Raw genomic sequence first — 21211 nt, 5'->3', positions numbered from 1 at the left:
CACCTACAGCTCTCTTACTTACTGCTCAAAGTGCGTTGTGTAAGTGGTCTCAAGATAGAGCCAAAATGGCGACAGCCTCGTTTTAAAACAATTGGCAGCGTTCTGACGTCAAACAGAGAATCAAATTACATTAAAGCGGAGACACATCTTGTAAATCCTTATTATAACCTCACAATCAATAAAAATGTTGCCATTCGATGATGGCAGATGATGGCAGATTGATGGCAGATGATGACAGATGAATGCTGTCCTAAAAATGAGCCTTAAAGATAAGTAGGCTCGGATAAGCTAATGTTTGTTGAGAACTGGCTCTAGCTATGAAATATAAGTGCTGATTGATAGATCAAGTAGGCTAGTATAAGCCATTATTTAGAGAATAACGATATTTTTGAGTGATTACATAACGCTGAAGTTAAGAATTTCTTAAATACAATGATAATAAAGATAGTATAGTCTCAAACATGTGAATAAGGATGAATGTTAGGAATTGATAGGAAGTGTATGAAGATTGATCTTTTAAGGATTTATATATAAAAAACATAAAAAGAAAGAAAAAAAGATTGATAAGGATATAAATTTTAGAAATTTTGAGTAATGCAAATGAGAGTGAGGCCAATGATTGGAGATTAAAGGAGCAAGTATAGCTACGCTGAATTCCCCAGTCATTGAATGGCTACGCGTAGGCTCCATTACTGAGGCCAACTCTCTTAGATTAGAATTGACATTATCTTATTCATAGTTGGATATTAGTGGGAAATATTGGGCATAGAATATTATTTATATGTTTTCCCATTGGGGATCTTTATATAGTGTGTTTCCCAATTTATTCCATTCATTTTTCATGTACACACTATCTTATTATTTCAGAATAACCATAAAATTTAAAAAAACATAAAGCACCCTATACACAGAGAAAATGTTAATTATTTATATTGGGGGGGGTTTCAACGATGTCACCTCAGTAACTATAGAAAAATAGACAAATATAGTGCAAAATATAGACAGCAGATATAAATTCTCAAAACTGACACATTATCACTAAGTTGAAAATAAAATCAGTTTTCCTACCTTTGCTGTCTTGTGATTTCATGAGTCTCTGGTTGTGTTTCCTTCTGACTGTGCATCCTATCTTTCATTTCTTTCTGAACTCAGGCCCAACAATTGTCCCTTTCTATTCCCTCCCTCCTTCCTTCCTATGTCCTTAGTGCCCCCAGTGCCTTCCTATGTCCTTAGTGCCTCCAGTGCCTCCGTCCTATGTCCTTAGTGCCCCCAGATCCAGTGTCAGTTCTCCTTTGTACCTTTATTCCAGGTCTCCCTCTCTCCCTCCTCTGTTATGATCTTGCCTCTCTCTGCTCTTCCTCAGGGGCTCTCCCCCTCTGTCTGCACCTCTCAAAGTCCTGCTTTCCCCTTTGGTCCAGGCCTTTATCTCTCTAGTCTTTCTTCTATTTACAACCCCCCTTTCTCTGTCTGCCTGCCCCAGAGCCAGCCAGCCTGCCTGCCTATCTCCCCCAGAGCCAGCCTGCCTACCTACCTTCCTGCCTACCTCCTTCCCCCCCCCCCTGGAAAACAAAAGCCTCCCTCCAGGCCTGATTTAGGTCCACCGCAGTTGCTCCTCTGCTGCCACTACTCACACCCGGAAGCCGTTCTTCCCGACGTCAATTCTGACGTCAGAGAGGACGTTCTGGGCCAGCCAGGCAGCGATTGGCTGGCCCTGAACGTCCTCTCCAACGTCAGAATTGACGTCGGGAAGAAGGCTTCCGGGTGTGAGTAGAGGCAGCAGAGGAGCAGCGGCAGTGGACCTAAATTGGGCCTGGAGGGAGGCTTTTTTTTTTTTTTTTGGTGCGGCAGGGGAGGGACAGGAAGCGATCGCCTGTCCCGTTGTCCCCGCGCACAGCTTTGAGACGCTGTCCCTGAAAACGGAACTTTTTTTTTTTTTTTTGGTGCAGCAGGGGAGGGACAGGAAGCAATCGCCTGTCCCGTTGTCCCCGCGCACAGCTTTGAGACGCTGTCCCTGAAAACGGGACATTTTGGCATCCCGAAGCTGTGTGTGGGGACAACGGGACAGGGGATCCGAAAACGGGACTGTCCCGTTCAAAACGGGATGTATGGTCACCTTATGTATAACCGAAAGTTATACAGTACAGCATAGATGGAACTTGGACGTTGTTACTTAGACCATTTAAAACATGGTCTAAGTCATAAAAACCCACCTAAAGTCACCAGATAAACACTGCAGACACAAACTACAGACCCACACACACTACCCCAGTGATCACCCCCCCAACCCCATAAAAATCGTAACCACACCTTTAAAATTCAGCCTCCAGATCATCATCACCTGGCAGCCTGGCATAGGAAAGCCTAGTTGACCTGCACAGAAGCGGCTTAAATCATCTTGGGGGTGGGTTAGGGACCCATGGAGAAGAGGACCCATGTCCATAAGCTACTGTAATCATTGCATTGCTGGTTAAACATGTGCACTCCCATAAAAAAAATCAAACCCTTTTGTACTGCCCTATAAGTGGCTTCTGCAGCCATAAGGGTTTTTGGGGTTGTAGATAGGTGGATCTAGGGGATTTAGAGGTGGTTTGGGGGGGCTCACCTTTATCTATAAGGAAGCTTATAGTGAGAGAAGACAATGCCCTGTAAGGTACCCCACTATTTAGGTGCTATGTCTGGTTGTCCAGTCCATCACTTTGTAGACCCCTCCCATGTCCAAAAGGTCTGTTTCTAGGCGTTTTTGCCTTGGACGAAAAGTTGGACGAAAATGTGGTATAAAGATGGATGATTTAGCAACTTGGGACGGTCAGATCGCCAGGACGTATAGTTAGACGATTTCCAAAACGGAAAATAATTTGGACGTATTTTTCAAAAATGTGTCCTAAGTTGTTTTTTTTACTTTGGACGACTTGCGACTTGGACGAAAACGGACTTAGACGTTCCTTTCGATTATGCCTCTCCACATCTTTAATATCAAAATAGTATTTATCTCATTAAATTAGAGGAAGCGCCTCTACCGACATGTCCATGTTTCAATACTTTTTCTTCAGGGTTAAGGCTCCCAGTATCAAAATTACCATGCTTTTCTCAAAGATAGTTAGTTGCTCCTTTCCACAAATGCTCATTCTTTGGACCAAAATTAAGTTTTGGATAGTTGTGGAATAAACCTTTTACATTAAGTAAAATCTTACACCTCTTGGCATTTTCTCTTAAAAATTCATCTACTTAGCAGGCAAAATTCTATGAGTTATGCCAATCACAAATTCAGTGAAGCCCAGAATTGCAGCTGTTAGTGGCTTAACGCCTGTTGATGTTGAACAAGCACCAGCAAGTGATAAATGCCAGAAATCCTGTTTGTTTGTCTTGTCTTGACTGTTTAGACTGTAAGCACTTTCAAGCAAGAACTGTCTCCTTCGTGACTCTGTACATTGCTGTGTATATCTGTTAGTGCTCTGAAAATAATAGCAGTAGAAGTAGTATTTTACCTGTTATAGAGCTTTATTCCAGGACAAGCAGGCAGCATATTCTTAACGTATGGTTGACGTCACCGACGGAGCCCCGGTACGGACACTTTTAACTAGAAAGTTCTAGTTGGCCGCACCGCGCATGCGCGGGTGCCTTCCCGCTCAACGGAGGAGAGCGTGGTCCCCAGTTTCTTCGTTTCCGCGGAGCGAAAAAGACGCATGTGCTTTCAACGGCCGTTGAAAAGCTAGTTTCTGCCTTCCCGCTTGCGTAATTTTTCGTTTTTCTTCTAATTTTTCCTTTCGGATTCCCTATTTGTACTTACAAAAAAAAAAAAAAAAAAACTAGTCCAGTTTTCTTTATTTTTTCAGGCCGGCCCCGGCGGGGCCTGTTGCCACCATACAGGCCTCCGGATTCGATTTTGCAGAGGCCGTGTTTCCCTTCATGCCCCCTCAACCGGGCTTTAAGAAGTGCCAGCGGTGTGCACGCCCGATCTCTCTCACTGACCCGCACAATTGGTGCCTGCAGTGCCTGGGTCCAGAGCATCGGGCTGACACTTGCACCCGCTGTGCTACGCTTAAAAAGCGTACATTAAAAAACAGGCAGATCCAGCAAAATCTTTTATTCGGTACCGGATCTGCCATGGAACCTGCTGCGACGTCGACGGCACCACAAAAGTCGGCACCCACGACGTCGACACCACCAGACCCTTCTTCGGGGTCGTTTGGCCCAGGTAAGCCGGCTAAGAAGCCTTCCACTTCCCTTGAGCGCCCTCCTGCCACGGTTGCGACACCGGCCCTCCTGGCACCGCACCGACCCAGCAAACGCTCCGCTCCGATATCGGTGAGTGCCTCATCATCGGCCTCCTCATCGCCGGAGCGTAGAGCGGCACCTATGGTACCGAAGAAGAAAAAAGCGGTACCGGTGCCCCCCCTGGATGACCGCATCGCGGCCATACTCCAAAACCAGTTACAGGAGCAGCTCCAGCAACAACTCCAACAACTGTTGCCGGCGTTGCTGGCATCGCACCTTCCGGTACGGGACCGGTCCGAGCCTCGCACTGTCCCATCAGTGTCGACCCCCTCGGTACCGATTAATACCTCCATGCCGGTGCTCTTGGCTGAAACACCTACAGTGCATACCCATATTGCTGCCAACCCTTCCCGGTCCCAGGAACGACATCGGTCTTCCTCTCCCGGTACCGCCTCGGTATGCTCAGGCAAATCTCTCTCAAAGACCCACCATGCCGAGCCTTCCACACCGATGTTCAGACGTGCACACCCTGACGTTAGAGACCCAGACTTGTGGGAAAACTCCCTGCACGGTACCGAAGAGGATGCTTCGTCAACCGACGAAGAACCCTCCATGACCGATACCACCTCAAAACCAGAACAATCCTCTTTTTCTAAATTCCTTAGGGAGATGGCAGCAGCTCTTTCCATCCCCTTAGAGTCCGACTCTAAAAAGTCTCAGGCTTTCCTCGATGCCCTAGACTTTGAGCAACCTCCCAAGGAATTTCTAAAGTTGCCCGTCCATGACATCTTACGGGAAACTTTCTATAAAAACTGGGAGACTCCCCTCACTGTTCCCGGGGCCCCTCGCAAATTGGATAGCTTGTACCGGGTTATTCCAATCCCAGGGTTTGACAAACCTCAATTGCCCCACGAATCCCTCCTGGTGGAATCTACTTTGAAAAAATCTCAGGGTTCCAGTGTCTATGCCTCCACCCCTCCTGGCAGAGAGGGAAAAAATATGGATAAATTTGGTAAGCGCCTTTTCCAAAATGCCATGCTAGCCAATAGAGCCAACAACTACACCTTCCACTTCTCCTTCTATATGAAGCATCTGGTGCAACAGCTCTCCTCCTTACAGAAGTATCTTCCTGAACGTAAGGTCCCTCTCTTCCAGCAACAAATTTCCAGCCTCCTCCAACTCAGGAAATTCATGGTTCGCTCCATCTACGACTCGTTTGAGCTAACCTCCCGCGCGTCTGCCATGGCGGTGGCTATGCACCGTTTGGCATGGCTGAGAGTCTCTGACCTAGACATTAACCACCAGGACCGCCTGGCTAACGCACCTTGTCTGGGTGATGAACTCTTCGGAGAATCCCTGGACTCGACCACCCAGAAGCTCTCAGCACACGAGACCAGGTGGGACACTCTGATCAAACCTAAAAAGAAGACTCCACCTGCTCGCCCCTACAGGCAACAGTCTTCTTACCAACGCAGGTTCTTGGCCAGACCTCTCAACCCGCCTCCACAACAGTCTCGCCGTCCTCGCCACCAGCATCAGCCTCAGGCTCGCCCACAGACTCAACCTGCCAAGCCTCTTCCTTCATCAAAACCGTCTCAACCCTTTTGACTCCTTTCTCCAGAGCATAGCCAGTCTCCCACCTTCATCGCCTCTTCCTCAGACGATCGGAGGACGCCTTCAAATCTTCCTCAGCCGTTGGGAGGTCATCACATCAGACCAATGGGTCTTCAACATCATTCGCCACGGCTACTCTCTCAACTTCCAGACTCCTCCACCAGACCATCCTCCCGTAGAGTCTGCTTCTCACTTCTCCCAAATCCCCCTCCTCCTGAGGGAGGTCCAATCCCTCCTTCTCCTCAATGCCATCGAAGAGGTACCTCCGGACCAAAGGGGTCAGGGATTCTACTCCCGCTACTTCCTGGTTCCCAAAAAAACAGGAGACCTTCGTCCCATCCTCGATCTCAGGGACCTCAACAAGTGTCTGGTCAAAGAGAAGTTCAGAATGCTCTCCCTGACCACGCTTTACCCTCTTCTCTCTCACCACGACTGGCTATTCTCCCTAGACCTCAAGGAGGCCTACACTCACATCCCAATCCATCCGACTTCACGTCGCTATCTACGGTTTCAGATACAGCACCATCACTATCAGTACAAAGTGCTACCCTTTGGCCTCGCCTCATCACCCAGAGTGTTCACCAAATGTCTTATTGTGGTGGCGGCCTTCCTCAGGTCTCACGACCTTCAGGTGTTCCCCTACTTGGACAATTGGTTAGTGAAAGCACCTACGTCTCCTCTTGTGCTACAAGCCACTCAGCACACCATCTCCTTCCTCCACCTTCTGGGGTTCGAGATCAACTACCCCAAGTCGCATCTGCTTCCCACACAGCGACTTCAGTTTATTGGAGCCGTCCTCGACACCACTCTGATGAGGGCGTTTCTCCCCTCATACCGCCAACGGACCCTGCTCCACCTCTGCCATCAGGTGCTCCTTCATCGCTCCATTCCAGCTCGGCAAATGATGGTCCTCCTGGGCCACATGGCCTCGACGGTCCATGTGCTAACCCTGGCGCGACTCCACCTCAGGACACCTCAATGGACGCTGGCCAGCCAATGGTCACAGACCACGGATCCTCTTTCTCATCCCAACTCTGTGACATCGTCTCTTCAGCAATCTCTTCACTGGTGGTTGAACTCCTCCAATCTTTCCAGGGGTCTACTCTTTCATCTACCCCCTCACTCCATGATCATAACCACAGATGCCTCCCCTTATGCGTGGGGAGCTCACCTAGGAGATCTTCGCACCCAGGAATTCTAGACCCCTCAGGAGCGTCAACACCACATCAATTTCCTGGAACTCAGAGCCATGTTCTATGCTCTCAAAGCCTTCCAGCACCTTCTCTACCCTCAGGTCATTCTCCTGTGCACAGACAACCAGGTCGCCATGTACTACATAAACAAGCAAGGCGGCACCGGATCTCCCCTCCTCTGTCAGGAGGCCATCCGCATCTGGACCTGGGCCACGGCCCACAGTCTCTTCCTCAAGGCTGTCTACATCCAGGGCGAACAGAACTCCCTGGCCGACAATCTCAGCCGCATCCTTCAACCTCACGAGTGGACTCTGGATCCTCCCACGCTCCGCTCCATCTTTGCTCGCTGGGGCACTCCGCAGGTGGACCTCTTTGCAGCTCTTCACAACCATCAGCTGCCCCAGTTCTGTTCCAGACTCTTCTCTCCTCACCATCTGGCCCCGGATGCATTCCTGCTCGACTGGACGGATTGGTTCCTCTATGCCTTTCCTCCACTACCTCTGATGTTGCGGACATTATCCAAACTCCGCAGGGACAGAGCCACCATGATTCTCATCGCTCCTCGGTGGCCTCGCCAACACTGGTTCTCCCTCCTGCTCCAGCTCAGTTCCAGGGAGCTCATTCCTCTTCCTGTATTTCCTACTCTATTTACACAGCAGCATCAGTCTCTACTACATCCCAATCTGTCCTCGCTCCACCTGACAGCTTGGTTTCTCTCGGGCTGACCTCTCCAGAGAATCTGTCTCAGCCTGTCCGTCGTATTTTGGATGCCTCCAGGAAACCGGCCACCCTCCAATGTTACCATCAGAAGTGGACCCGGTTCTCCTCTTGGTGTCTACTTCATCACGATCCCACCTCATTGGCGGTGGAAACTGTACTGTACTATTTGCTTTCTCTCTCCGACGTTGGCCTCAAGTCTACCTCAATCAGAGTCCACCTCATTGCCATCACTGCGTTCCATGAGCCTGTCCTCGGAAAACCTCTCACGGCTCATCCCCTGGTTTCCCGGTTCATGAGAGGCCTCTTCAATGTCAAACCACCTCTGAAGCTTCCTCCAGTCGTCTGGGACCTGAATGTGGTTCTCTCAGCCCTCATGAAACCTCCATTTGAGCCTCTTGCCACAACTTCACTCAAATTTCTGACATGGAAGGTGCTTTTCCTCATTGCCATCACCTCTGCCAGGAGGGTTGGTGAGCTGCATGCACTGGTTGCCGACCCACCTTTCACGGTTTTTCACCATGACAAAGTGGTTCTGCGTACCCATCCTAAATTTCTTCCCAAGGTGGTCTCGGACTTCCACCTCAACCAGTCCATTGTATTGCCTGTCTTTTTCCATAGACCCCCACTCTCATCCTGGGGAACAGGCATTACACACGCTGGACTGTAAGCGTGCCCTGGCATACTACCTTGACCGTACCAGAGCTCACCGCACGTCACCTCAGCTCTTTCTGTCCTTCGACCCTAACCGTTTAGGTCGTCCTGTCTCTAAACGAACGCTTTCCAACTGGCTTGCTGCCTGCATTGCGTTCTGTTATGCTCGGGCCGGTCTCTCACTGGAAGGTGCTGTCACGGCCCACAGGGTCAGAGCTATGGCTGCTTCTGTGGCTTTCCTCCGCTCCACGCCCATCAAGGATGTCTGCAAAGCTGCCACTTGGTCCTCAGTTCACACATTCACTACTCACTACTGTCTGGATGCCTTCTCCAGACGGGATGGGCACTTCGGCCAATCTGTGTTACAAAATTTATTTTCCTAATGGCCAACCATCCCTCCTCCCTCTCTGTTAGCTTGGAGGTCACCCATATATTAAGAATATGCTGCCTGCTTGTCCTGGGATAAAGCACAGTTACTTACCGTAACAGGTGTTATCCAGGGACAGCAGGCAGATATTCTTACGACCCACCCACCTCCCCGGGTTGGCTTCTTAGCTGGCTTATCTTAACTGGGGACCACGCTCTCCTCCGTTGAGCGGGAAGGCACCCGCGCATGCGCGGTGCGGCCAACTAGAACTTTCTAGTTAAAAGTGTCCGTACCGGGGCTCCGTCGGTGACGTCACCCATACGTTAAGAATATCTGCCTGCTGTCCCTGGATAACACCTGTTATGGTAAGTAACTGTGCTTATTCACTACTTTAGCAATGGTTCTGCTGCTCAATACAAAAATGTCAAAAGATTTAATTAATTTTTGCAATCATATTGACTTTCATGTCACAGCTGAATGGAACCTTTTTGGCACTAGCTATGAGATTGGAGGAATCATAAAATGTTTAACTTCCCATGGTTGTTTATCCATCCTCAAGAACCAAAATTTTAACACCAAAGGATCTGTTTGGACTTTTGCGACAAAAGTGTCTCTGATATCAAATTTTTCTTTATCCCAATATCAATCAGACTTCAAGATGAGAGGTTTAGCAAAGGTCATACAGTTGCTGGGACAATTCAAGCTCATTGAGGCAACTAAAATATGCATTATCAAAATTTCAAATGACACCACCTCATCATTGCAAGTGTTCTGGGACATGACTATTTTCTTGCCTTTCAAGTATCCAGCCTCCAAACTTGTCAGTATTTAGCTTGCATCTATGACGGTGCTTGGTGGATTGGCCACATATGTGAAATCTCAGTTAAGGAGCGTGATGTCTTGGTCAATCTTTTGCACCCCCAAGGTCCTGCCAGGTCATTTAATTGGCTACCCCGTAGAGACACCTGTTGGGTTCCAGAAAAGCATATTATTGCTACTCTTGATGCACCTACAACAACTTCATCAGGCAGGCATTACATTTATTCACAAACCACATTGTCAACCAACCATTTGCAAGTCAGGAAAAAACATTAATGCACCCTTTTTATCAAGCTACGTAAGGGTTTTTTTTAACGCAGACCGCTGCGGTAAAAGCTCAGATTCTCATAGGAATTCTGTTAGCATCGGAGATTTTACTGCAGCGGTCTGCAATTTAAACCCTCCCCAAACAAAACACTTATGCAGCTTGATAAAAGAAGGCCTAAGTGATTTTTTTGTTTTGTAAAATCTAGTTTAAGCAATTCTGTTATGCTGTGTCTTTTCTTGTTTTGTGCTTAAATAAACTTGACAGCCCATGGCTTGTACCTTGCCTAGCTATCAGGAGTGGCTCCTAGGCAATGGGGTTGTCAATTTTGCTGAATGTACAGTGGCTTAGTTGCCACTGACCGACACAAGGTAATTAATATACCACAGTTTTGCAAAAACTCTGACTAATTTATGAAAATATATCTGAGCAAAGATGTGTTATAAGCTTAAATCAAGGTAAGCATAGGAAACTTAGCTGCATTGTAAAATGTCCCATCTCTAGCTCATTTCCATTTTACACAATAGGGCGCCAAAGATGTTTCTGTAAAACACAGTATATCCATGCATGCAAATGATGCATATCTTTGAGGCCTTAATTCTGACCAAAGCAAGGCCAGTCCAAGATTAAACAGGGTCGTTTTACCTTAATTCTGACCAAAGCAAGGCCAGTCCAAGATTAAACAGGGTCGTTTTAGAAGCAGAAAAGATGTTCATTCAAATGAAATACAGTATAATCTCGTAATAACAGACTTGCTTATAACGGAACCTCGCCTATAGCGGATGAGGTCCGCTGGTCCTGGCCGTGCGCCATTATAAACATACAGAAAATCATCACATGTAGCGGACTCGCATATAACGGATTTTGGATATAACGGACAACCAATTTGGTCCCCAAAGCTGCTTTTAGCTGTAGTTTTATTCGGCTATAACGGACATACAGGCTCTGCCTACAAGGCACGTGGCATGCCAGTGATATAGTATCAAAATGCAGCCCAGAAAAAAAATGACAGAGTATTTTTCTTTCCAATATAGTGTTCTGGTTTGCAATCATTTCGTGCCATACCAATGTTTTGCTGAGTTTGTTCTTGATGTTGCTGATATGGGATTTACGTTGTTTCAAGTTGCCCTAAATAAAGTTTTAAAAAAATGCAACTCTGGATATAACAGACTTTTTTTCAGGTCCCTTGAAGTCCGTTATAACAAGATTATACTGTAAAAAGGAAAAAAAAAAAAATTACACAATAGAGAAATTTGCACCACAAAATGGTGAAAATTGTATAAAAAGTGGCATAATGTCTTTGTCATTATATCTTTGCTTCTAGTTGACTGTAAAGCCTCCTAGTACAATTCCTAGATGGTACATAGTGGGCAATGATTACTGGTCCAGTTATGGCCTGAATCAAAGTATAGATTAGGAGCAATGAAGAGTTAAAGTAGGCCTTAATTTTCTTATTGTAACATTTTTTTTACATAGTTTGCTGGCCCCTTAAAAAGAGGGGCAAGCTTATGTTAGGTTCCAAACTTTGCACAGGAACTTGGTACCAGAGATTGTACTAATCCCAAAAATTTCTGTCCTCTGACGGGTTTTGTTGGGCTGCAGCACCTGGACAAGGTGGCAGCTTTGAGTTATGTGGAGCATGGCGTTGCCTGTAGAGATCCAGCCAAAATATTTTGCATGATTTGAGACCCTAGTTAATGTCCACACAAATTTTTTGTAAGTTTGGAGAAGGTCAAGCATGGACAATTTTCAGAATTGGACAGCGTGATGTGTAATGACTCCAGGCCATTTTAAAGTTAGGTCTGAGGATTATTTTCAGATGGTGGGAGGTAAGAGGGGTTGGGGTCAGATGACCTGCTGTTTAGAAGGATCTGCCCTCCTCAAAGGGGGTGAGGTAGGATGGAATTTGGAGATGAAGCAGCAAAGAGCGATTGCGGGGGGAGGGGAGGGAGTTTTGTTTTCAACCAAAAATGCACAAGCATTTTCAGCTGAAATCTGGATTTTATTGGTTTTGGTATTGAAACCAAAATTCAGTCAGCTTCTATTACAGTTGTAGTAGATATGTTTTTATCCCCTCCTTCTGGGCACTCTGACTGCTCAGGAGCACAAGGCTTGAGTTTTCTGAGACATAAGAATGATGATTTTGTTGAGTGACTAGTATGTGTTTCCTTCCTTCAGCAAATCACAATCCCCCGACCAGATTGCTCAACAGAACTGCGAACATTCACATTTTATTTTTCAAATGTTGGCAAGGACAGTCCACAAGGGAGCTTTGACTGCATCCAACAGTATATCTCCAGGTGAGCTACACATTGTTTTCCAGGCAGCAGGTTCACCATGCTAACGAAGCAACAATTTTCCCTATTCTACATTGATATATGTGTGAATTGTTTTACTGTTCAAACATAGCAGAGGGACGGTTTGTTTTTTGTTTTTATTTATGGTAGTTCATCTCAGCTGAAAAGAATGAAGATTCTAGTGCAGGGGTGCCCAAATGGTCGATCGCAAAGGCAACGCAAATCGATCGCGTTGCCTTTGCGATCTTTACTTCCTTCCTCCCCTGAGCCAGGCCAGGTGCGTACAAGCGCCGTACCCACAAGACTTTACCTCCGACGTCAATTCTGACATCAGAGAGGAAGTTCTGGGCCAGCCAATCGCTGCCTGGCTGACCTGGACCTTCATTTCCGACGTCGGAAGTGAAGGCTTATGGGCCCGGCGCTTGTATGTGCCAGGCTTGGCTCGGGGAAGCAGGGAGAAATCAAGCGTAATGGCTTGGGGGGCATGGGGAGAGAGAAAGAAGGGTAGGCAGGAGGCGAGAGAAAGAAAGACAGAAATAAAGAGAGGGGCAGGGAGAGAGAGAAAAATAGAAATAAAGAGGGGGCAGGGGAGAGAGAAAGAAATAAAGAGAGACAGAAAGAAAAGGGAAGGGGGCAGAAAGAAAGAAATATTGTATTTTCAGAAGGAAGTGCAACCAGAGACTCATGGATTCACCAGACAAAAAGCTAGGAAAATTATTTTATTTTCAATTTAGTGATCAAAATGTGTCAGTTTTGAGAATTTATATCTGCTGTCTATATTTTGCAATATGGCCCCCTTTAACTAAACTGCAATAGTGGTTTTTAGCATCGGGAGCTGTGAGGGACATTCAGTGCAGCTCCCTGCACTAAAAACCGCTATCATGGTTTAGTAAAAGGGGAGGGGTTATATTTGTCTATTTTGTATAGTTGTTACTGAGGAGACATTGCATATGCATATTTTAAAGTCATCTGCTTTGACCTCTAAAAAAAAAAAAAGCCAGAATACAAATGATGATTAACATTTTCTCTGCGTACAGTGTGCTTTGTGTTTTTTAAAATTGCTGGTAGATCATTTTGACTTAGTAATTTTAAAAGTAGCTTGCAAACCAAAAAAGTGTAGGCACCCCTGTTCTAGTCTATAGGGTTTTGCATCTGAACCTACAAGTTGCTTGCAGAATGAGGTCAATCATCTTTTGATCTCCACCTCATTCCCAGAGAGCTGCTCCTGCCCCCTCAGTTTGCTGTTTTTTTTTTCTGCAAGTAAGTTGCTTAGAAGTGTTCTCTGCTCTGTGGTTTTATTATTTCCGGGTATTTTCCCCAAGTGTTTGGTTGGAGGCTTAGTGCCTAGAGGTTTCCATTTGGGACTTCTGCCTGGGAGAAGACATGGACTCGCACTACAGAAGTCTGCTGCTAGCAGGATCAGCCCTCAGGGACACCTAGCTAGCTAGCCAGCCTGCCTGCCTACTTTTGTCCTTTTTTTGTGCTCAGAGGCCATCCCCTGCATAGCTAGCTGCTCGCATCCCTGATTTATCAGAAACTTGAGCGTAGGCTGTTTGACTCCTTCCCGGCTTGGCTAAGATTAATAGTGGGCTGGCTGTGTGGTCCTCTTCTCCTTGGCACACGGTTTTCCAGGGTTGAGACTCAGTCCAACTGACAGTATGAAGACCAAGTTTGTCCGGCAGAATCCTTCTCCATTTATCCCAGCTGCATTTCTGAGCTGAAGCAGGCAGGCACATGGCACAGTTGAGTAAGGCTATTATAGCCTACCAGTGATTAAGCCCGTTACATTATCGGGTGCTAGAATATGTCTGTCTGTCTTTCTTTCTGTGTCTCTCCCTGCCCCTGTCTCTTTCTTCCTTTCTTTGTCTCTCTCCGTCCCACTGTCTCTCTCCCTCCCACTGTCTGCCTTCCTTTCTTTCTGTGTCTCTCCCTGCCTCTGCCTCTGTCTCTTTCTTCCTTTCTTTGTCTCTCTCCCTCCCACTGTCTGCCTTTCTTTCTTTCTGTGTCTCTCCCTGCCCCTGTCTCTTTCTTCCTTTCTTTGTCTCTCTCCCTCCCACTGTCTGCCTGCTGTCTTTCTGTGTGTCTATCTTTCATTCTCATGTGCTGCCTGCCTATCTTTCTGTCTTTCTCCATGGCCCCCTTTTGTCTCCCCCCCAAAGCAAACCAAGATTGCTCCCTGGCCCCCTTTCCCTTTCCCTCTCCCCCCTCCCCCACTTCCCTGTGCAGCAGCAGCAGCATTCCCCCACACTTCCCTGTACAGCAGTGTTCCCTCCTTCCCTGTGTAGCAGCAACAGCATTCCCCCTTTCCCTGTGTAGCAGCAGCATTCCCCTTCCCCCACTTCCCTGTGCAGCAGCAGCAGCATTCCCCCCATTCCCTGTGCATACCCCTGCAGAAATCTACTTGCCTCAAAGAAAAGCGCTGCACCGCACTGTTGCTGGCCTCAGTGTCTTCTCTTCACTGCGGCCAGCCCTAGCGGAAACAGGAAGTTGTGAGAGGGCGGGCCGCAGTGGAGAGAAGACGGTGAGGCCAGTGGCAGCACAGCGCAGCGCTTTTCAGTTAAACGCTGTGAGCGGGTGAGCAGTGGGAGAAATAGATGCCGGCAGGGGGGTTTGGAGGTCGGGGCGCATGCGGCAAGCCACTGCTCATGCCTGAAGATTTTAAAAGCCAGGGTGCGTGCGGCAAGCCGCCACTTGGTGTTGATAAGTCGGGGCACGTGCGGCAAGCTGCCACTCGCGCCTGAAGATTTTCAAAGCTAGGGTGCATGCGGCAAGCCACCGCTCGGAGTTGGGACGTCGGGGCGCGTGCGGCAAGCCAACGCTCGCGCCTGAAGACTTAGGAAGCTGCGCCGCATGCTGTAGAATACTGCCACGGATCAGAAATCACAGCAGCAGGGATCACGCCGTTTTAAAAGCGGGTAAGGTTTTATTATATAGGATGGGAAAAATCAGGGGGGTCTCCAAAAGTGAATTTTGAAAATTTTTGTAGCCAGAGCCCTCTAAAACCCCTTTCCCTGCATTTTTTTGTACTTCAGGGAAGCCGCATGGGCCATTTTTGGCACGATTTTACTGGCGGCGGCCGTCTTGGATTTTAAACTAATTTTTTATTTTCCTAAAGCCTTCTTCTGTCTCAAACCCCCAAATGTTGCTTAAAATCAACAGGGCTAGACACCGCAGGCCTTCCTACCCATATATTATGCCAGGTTGGGTGGTCGAGATCTGTCCATGTCCTGCATGGGCCTTGGTCTCAGCCTCCAAGTCCTCCAGAGCTAGGGATCTGCTGGAGATGTGTTCCCAAGGAAAGAGACCCTTTCTAGAACCCTCCAAAGGTTTATTGTCCAAGCACAGATGTGCAATCGCTGCCGAGCCCAGTAGGACTGGCAGGGAGTCCCTGCCAGGGTTCTCGAGACCTCCCAGTATAAAGCTACACCCCAGATTTTGCGAGTCTTATGTAGCATGCCTGTTTGGTGTCTGCATTCAGTGAGACTGAGACAGTGGCACAGGGGATATCTCTTCAGCATGCACCCTAACCAGATGACACAGAGCTGAACCAGGAGGTTCAGCCTGACATAGACTGGGAGGATGGGAAGTCTCTGATTCCATTCCACTATTGTCCCAAGATGCAGTTTCTCTGGTAAAGTCTGGTTCTCTGCTTGAGAGCAGTGGTTAAGAAGTGGTAGTTGTCCTTTACCAGGGGGAAAATCTCCCACGGTACATCGGCTGTTCAAAGCCTCTTTGCTCTTGGGCATTATTTCTACCTCGCTATGAAAATTGAAGCTAGAAATTCCTCCAACATTCTCGTCACAGTGCTCAATTACTAGCGGCTCAGTTGCTCTGACCACGTTCTTTCCCTCTTATCCAGACATCACAAAGCTGGTCACAGACCACTGGGAGTCACCAAAGGGTCTCTGCAAATGGCTAAGACTATGGCCAAGCTCTACCCGATGACTCTGGTTTCCAACAGCTGGCTGTTCAGCCAAAGGTGGATTCACTGGTAGCGCAGGTCACCAAACGAACCTCCTTGCCTAGCAAAGACAGTATAATGTTGAAGAATATTCAAGACTGTAAAGTGGATATGGTCCTTAAGCAGCAATTTGAAGCTTTGGCCCTTGAGGATTAAGGCAGCAGCTACGACTTCCTTTGTGGCATGTGCTTGTCATACCCATCTGTCTCGAGTCCTGGCCTCGGAGGATGATGAAGATCCCCAAATGCAACTATATGGGGTGGACGCTCTGTATGATTTCATCAGAATTATGAGCAAGGTGTCGGCCTATGCCATCTCTGTCTGGTGAATGCTCTGGATCAGACAGTGGGCAGGAGATTCAGCCTCTAAAGCCACTCTGAGCAAGCTTCCCTTTCAAGGGCAGATGCTATTTGGCAAGGGCCTGGATGATCTGATGGCCAGCATTACAGACTGTTGCCCTAAAGCCTTGCCAGATAGCAGATCCCAGACAATTCGGGGTATGGAATATGGGACTTTTCAAGACTCTCGAAGATTCCTTACTTATGCAGGAAGCCAAGAGACAGAGAGGTCCTTTCAGGGGTCATGGAAGAGGTTCAACGGGGGTAGGAAACAGCAAGCCTCTGGCTCTCATACCTCTCCAATCTCCAAGAAAGCACATGGTCCATGCTAGGCCGAGGATATCAGGACAGGGGCAAAGCTCTCCCCAAATAGGAAGCAAGTTGTCGGCCTTTTGGTTGATCTAGGCTCAGATAGATGCAGACCGTTGGGTCCTAGAAGAAGTTCGAGAAGGATCAAGCGCCGACTTCGGCCCAATGCCAGCAGTGATGGGGGCGGGGCTGACGTCCTTCGTTCCCGCTGGTCCGGCTCCTCCTCCTCGCCCGGTTCCACGTCTGCTTCCGGGTCAAGCGCCGCCTTCGGCCCAATGCCAGCAGCGACGGGGGCGGGGCTGATGTCCTTTTGTTCCCGTTGGTCCGCTGGAAGCGGAAGCGGCGACAGGGAGAGGGAGCGAAGGTGAGGACAGTTATGGGTCTCACCATCTCTTCCATCTTCACCCGTCTCTTTGGCAAGAAGCAGATGCGCATTCTTATGGGTGAGTTGTGCAGACCAGGGTCCTTTCCTTCCTGGGTTGCTCTCTGGTGCTGCTTCTGGCATTTCCCCGACCCTTCAGTGTCGCCTTTCTCTAAAATATTGTGCTTCAACCCTTTTTCCATTTGTTTTTGTCTCAGAATTTGGTCTTATACATATAATTATGTGGGTTTTGTTACCCCTGACTTTTAATATGTAATTCGCTTAGAAATTAATTACTGTATAAATGTTTGCATCAAATTTTAAGAAACATGCCTTTTGTTCTGTGTTATCTTGAGCTGATACTGTGATGGGGGGTGTCATAGCACCGAACGCTGATGGGTTTGTTAGTAATGCTAATAATACTCGATTTGGGTTTGGCAGTGCTCCTTGGCAGCTACTGACCTGGCGCAAAGTGACTTCCTTGCATTTGTTTTGAAACTGAAGGGAGATAGGTTCAAAACAAATGCAAGGAAGTTTTTTTTCACCCAAAGGGTCGTGGACACTTGGAATGCACTACCGGAGGAAGTGATCAGGCAGGTACAGGGATTCAAACAGGGATTGGACGGATTCCTGAGGGATAAAGGGATCGTGGGATACTGAGGGAGGAGCTGGGATGTAACACAAGTATAGAAAGCTAACCAGGTAATAAGTATAGAAACCCAACCAGGTCGTGCATGTGCAAGACCGGAGGGTTAGGACTTCGATGGGAAGATAGGACTTCAATGAGAAACCAAGGTGGCAAGGGAGCCCCTTCTGGTGATTCAGACAGGTCGTAACCTGTTTGGGCCGCCGCGGGAGCGGACTGCCGGGCAGGATGGACCTATGGTCTGACCCGGCGGAGGCACTGCTTATGTTTTTATGTTAAGTGTTGTACCCCCTTCCAGATCTCCTTGTAGATTCTCAGCTTGCTGGTCAGAAAGAGTCCTCAGAGTATAAGCAACTGTACAAAGGATACTGAATCTTTGTGCCATAGAGCTAGTACCAGACGAAGAATCGGGCTCAGGCAGATGATACTCTATATACTTCATCGTACTAAAGAAAGGCTCAGATGAGTGGAGGCCAATTCTGGATCTCAAGTCTGTCAATGCCGCATTTCTGCATGGAGACTGTTCGGTCAAATTCTGTAAAATTGAGGGAGGTAAGAAACTCCCCTGGCACCCTGCCTCTATCTCCACATTGCCATTTTTCCAGCTCATAGGAGGTTCTTGCAATTTCATGTGCTGTAGCAGCATTTACAGTTCTTGGCTTCACAATGGCATCTCATGCTTTTACCAAGGTGGTGGTGGCAGCACACCTCCACAAGGCAGGATTCCAGGTGCACGATTTGGACGATTGGCTAATCAAAGCCCCAACCAAGGAGTAATGTGAACTGGCAGTTTTGAGAGTGGTCCAACTCCTCTAGGACTTGGGATGGGTCTTCAACTTCAAGAAGAGCCAGCTGGAGCTGATTCAGTACCTGAGAGCTTTGTATGACATGACCTTGGACCAGGTCTTTCTTCTAGAGCCATTCAAACTGAAGCTCTGGAAGCAGATTTCGGACCTGCTACGGAGTCTGACTCCTACAGCAGGTCCTGTGGTCGATGGGAGCTCCCACCTGGCTGCTAATTTTTATGGACAACTTAGAATTTGTTCATTTTCAATAGAACCCTGTTATGTCAATTACATTGACTACATCTCTAGCAGCAGTTTCTTTAACCTAATTGAGCACTGCATATCAAAAAATACTTTGTGACTTTTCCTTAGCATTTCTTCAAACTAGCTCAGACCAGCGGATTATGCACTTCAAAATGAACCTAAGCACCCTGTATAGCTTACTGCAGCCAGTATTTCTGTCTCTAGTAGATGGTAGGTTAAGTTCTAGAGAATAAGCTATAGATTTAGGGAATTTTTTTTGGAGGGGGAGTCCTATATACCTGTATGTATAGTCTTCTGGAGTATTAAAAATTTTAACTCTCAAGCAGCAGAAATGTTGAGGAGAGGATTTGAAGGCTTTTGGATCTTGTCTCCCCTCGTCTCCTGGCCATGGTTGTAATTCCTGTAGGGAATAGAAGGAGTGTGGTGGTGTGCCTTAGCTTCTTGTTCCAACTTAGGAGGGGAAACCTGGAGATCCTCAATATGCAAGCAGGAGCATTAAAACACAAAATCAAAACAAAATGGAAAAAAATAACTAACAGTGAAAACAAGCCTCCTCAGAACATAGGAGGGGGTGCTTCATGGACTCCAAAGGAGCTCTTTCTTCATTCCTGTTGCTCCTCCTCTGCCATGGTTTGTTTTTTTTTTAGCAAGGTAAAGGGGGGGGGGGTGCAGTATCCTGGTATTATATTGGGAAATTATGGCATAATTGAACAAACTGCGCTCATGCTGGCTCTACAGCCAGCAAGCTATTAATGTCTCCAGTTGGCACTTAAAAATGTTATGCTGAAAAGCAGAAAGAAGGAGCCACAATGTCCAGCACAGATGGTAGGTCAACATTGGAAATAAGAGGTGATGGTGTGGGGCACACTTCTGAGATGCCAGTAATACCAGTTTCAGTAATAACTGGATTTAGTGGAGATCTGATGCATTTGGTGGAGACTTTGCGTTGACTTCCAGTGTCAGATAGTCTGTGGTTTCAGGGGTCCATGAGGATGAAGAATCTCTTTATTATCTTATGGCTTGGCTTTTTAGAGGGGACACTTGTGGAAGAGAGAGTTCTGCAGCAAAGTGATATGCTTAGTATTAGGAGGAGGCCCACGTTCTTGGTGGACATCAAATATTTCCAGACACATAAATCAAATGTTTCCCAGACCCATAAGCATACTGCTTAGAAAATCAAAGGAAATGCAGTGAGGTCAAGAATAGAGAACCAGAGAGTCCAAAAAATGTATTGATTATGTTTAAAACACAAGGTCCATTTGTTTACATCAAAATTCACAACTGGAGAAGCCAGACTCAACATGGACATATTTCGGTATGAATGCCTGCATCAGATGTACAATGCAATGCGTATTAAGATGGATGACAATTCAAGGATAGGAAAAACTAATATATTCACTAATGCCAAAAGTATGTGACTCAAAGGAATCATGTCGCAGGCATTTGTACTGAAGCATGTCCTTGTTGAGTCTGGCTTCTCCAACTTGTTTATATTAAACTTGATATACCTCCTTAGCTTGAAAAAGGTCAAAATGGTGCACAATAAAATAGAATATCACATAAAATTATAAGAAACAGAACTCCTAATAAAAATGGGAAAACAGATTCACACATCTTCAGAAGAATTAGAAAATCTGGTGACATGGAAGGAGGAGAGGGAAGTTGTACGTTTTGATTAAACAGATAGATACTGTGCCCTCCATTGTTGTATTGAAAACACTTCTGTTTATTTATATCTTTTGGACTCTGGTTCTCCTTCACTGCAGAAGCTTTTTGACTCCCAGTGTGGTAAAAAACATAGCTGTTTCAGTTCGGGGTTTCTGATCTGTACAGAAATAAGAAAATATGTCAAGCTTATGACACCTGCTTTTCAGAGGAAACAATCCAGGAAATCAAGTTGTGTGGTGAACCGCTTTTAGTTGTCTTGTTCTGAAAATGCATAGACCCTTGAATAACTGAAAGTTGGGTGGTAACATGAGCAATAATTGGAATCTAAGAAAAAGACTTCAGAGCTCAGCACCTGATAAGGGGTATTTTATTAAGAGCTATACAAAGGCTTAGGTTTGACTAATGTTGGCCAAAGACGAGTACAATTCTGCTTGAATGCCAAAATTTAATGGAGAAGTTGCATGCCTAACAAATACCTCACAGAACCCAGGCATCAAGCTGACGAAAAGAGCTAGAAATCCAGCACTCGGAACAGAAAACGCTGGCTAGATGAAACCTAGTGGGTGTTTTCCCACTTGTGATCTTTTTGGAGTTCTCAAATGCTGTCATATCCCAGATCATTGAAAGACACAGCATTAAAGCTGTTAAGAGTGTTTTACAATTTTTTAAAGTCTTTCTTAGATTTTTAGCTTGGTAGGTTGGTGGGGGGGGGGGGGGGGTTTCTCCTCTTAAATGTCT

General features: G+C 46.8%; 1 protein-coding gene across 1 annotated transcript in view; it reads left to right on the top strand.

Annotated features, from left to right (window-relative positions):
• The window catches only part of ELL (elongation factor for RNA polymerase II), a 176845-nt gene that overhangs the window by 77077 nt on the left and 78557 nt on the right, over positions 1 to 21211 (top strand). The window contains 1 exon segment of the mRNA XM_033954987.1: positions 12023 to 12144. Within this exon segment, the coding sequence (XP_033810878.1) occupies positions 12023 to 12144 (122 nt within the window).

Source organism: Geotrypetes seraphini, chromosome 8, assembly GCF_902459505.1.
Source record: "Geotrypetes seraphini chromosome 8, aGeoSer1.1, whole genome shotgun sequence".
In the NCBI taxonomy this organism is placed as follows: domain Eukaryota; kingdom Metazoa; phylum Chordata; class Amphibia; order Gymnophiona; family Dermophiidae; genus Geotrypetes; species Geotrypetes seraphini.
This window is presented reverse-complemented; position numbering and strand designations above follow the sequence as displayed.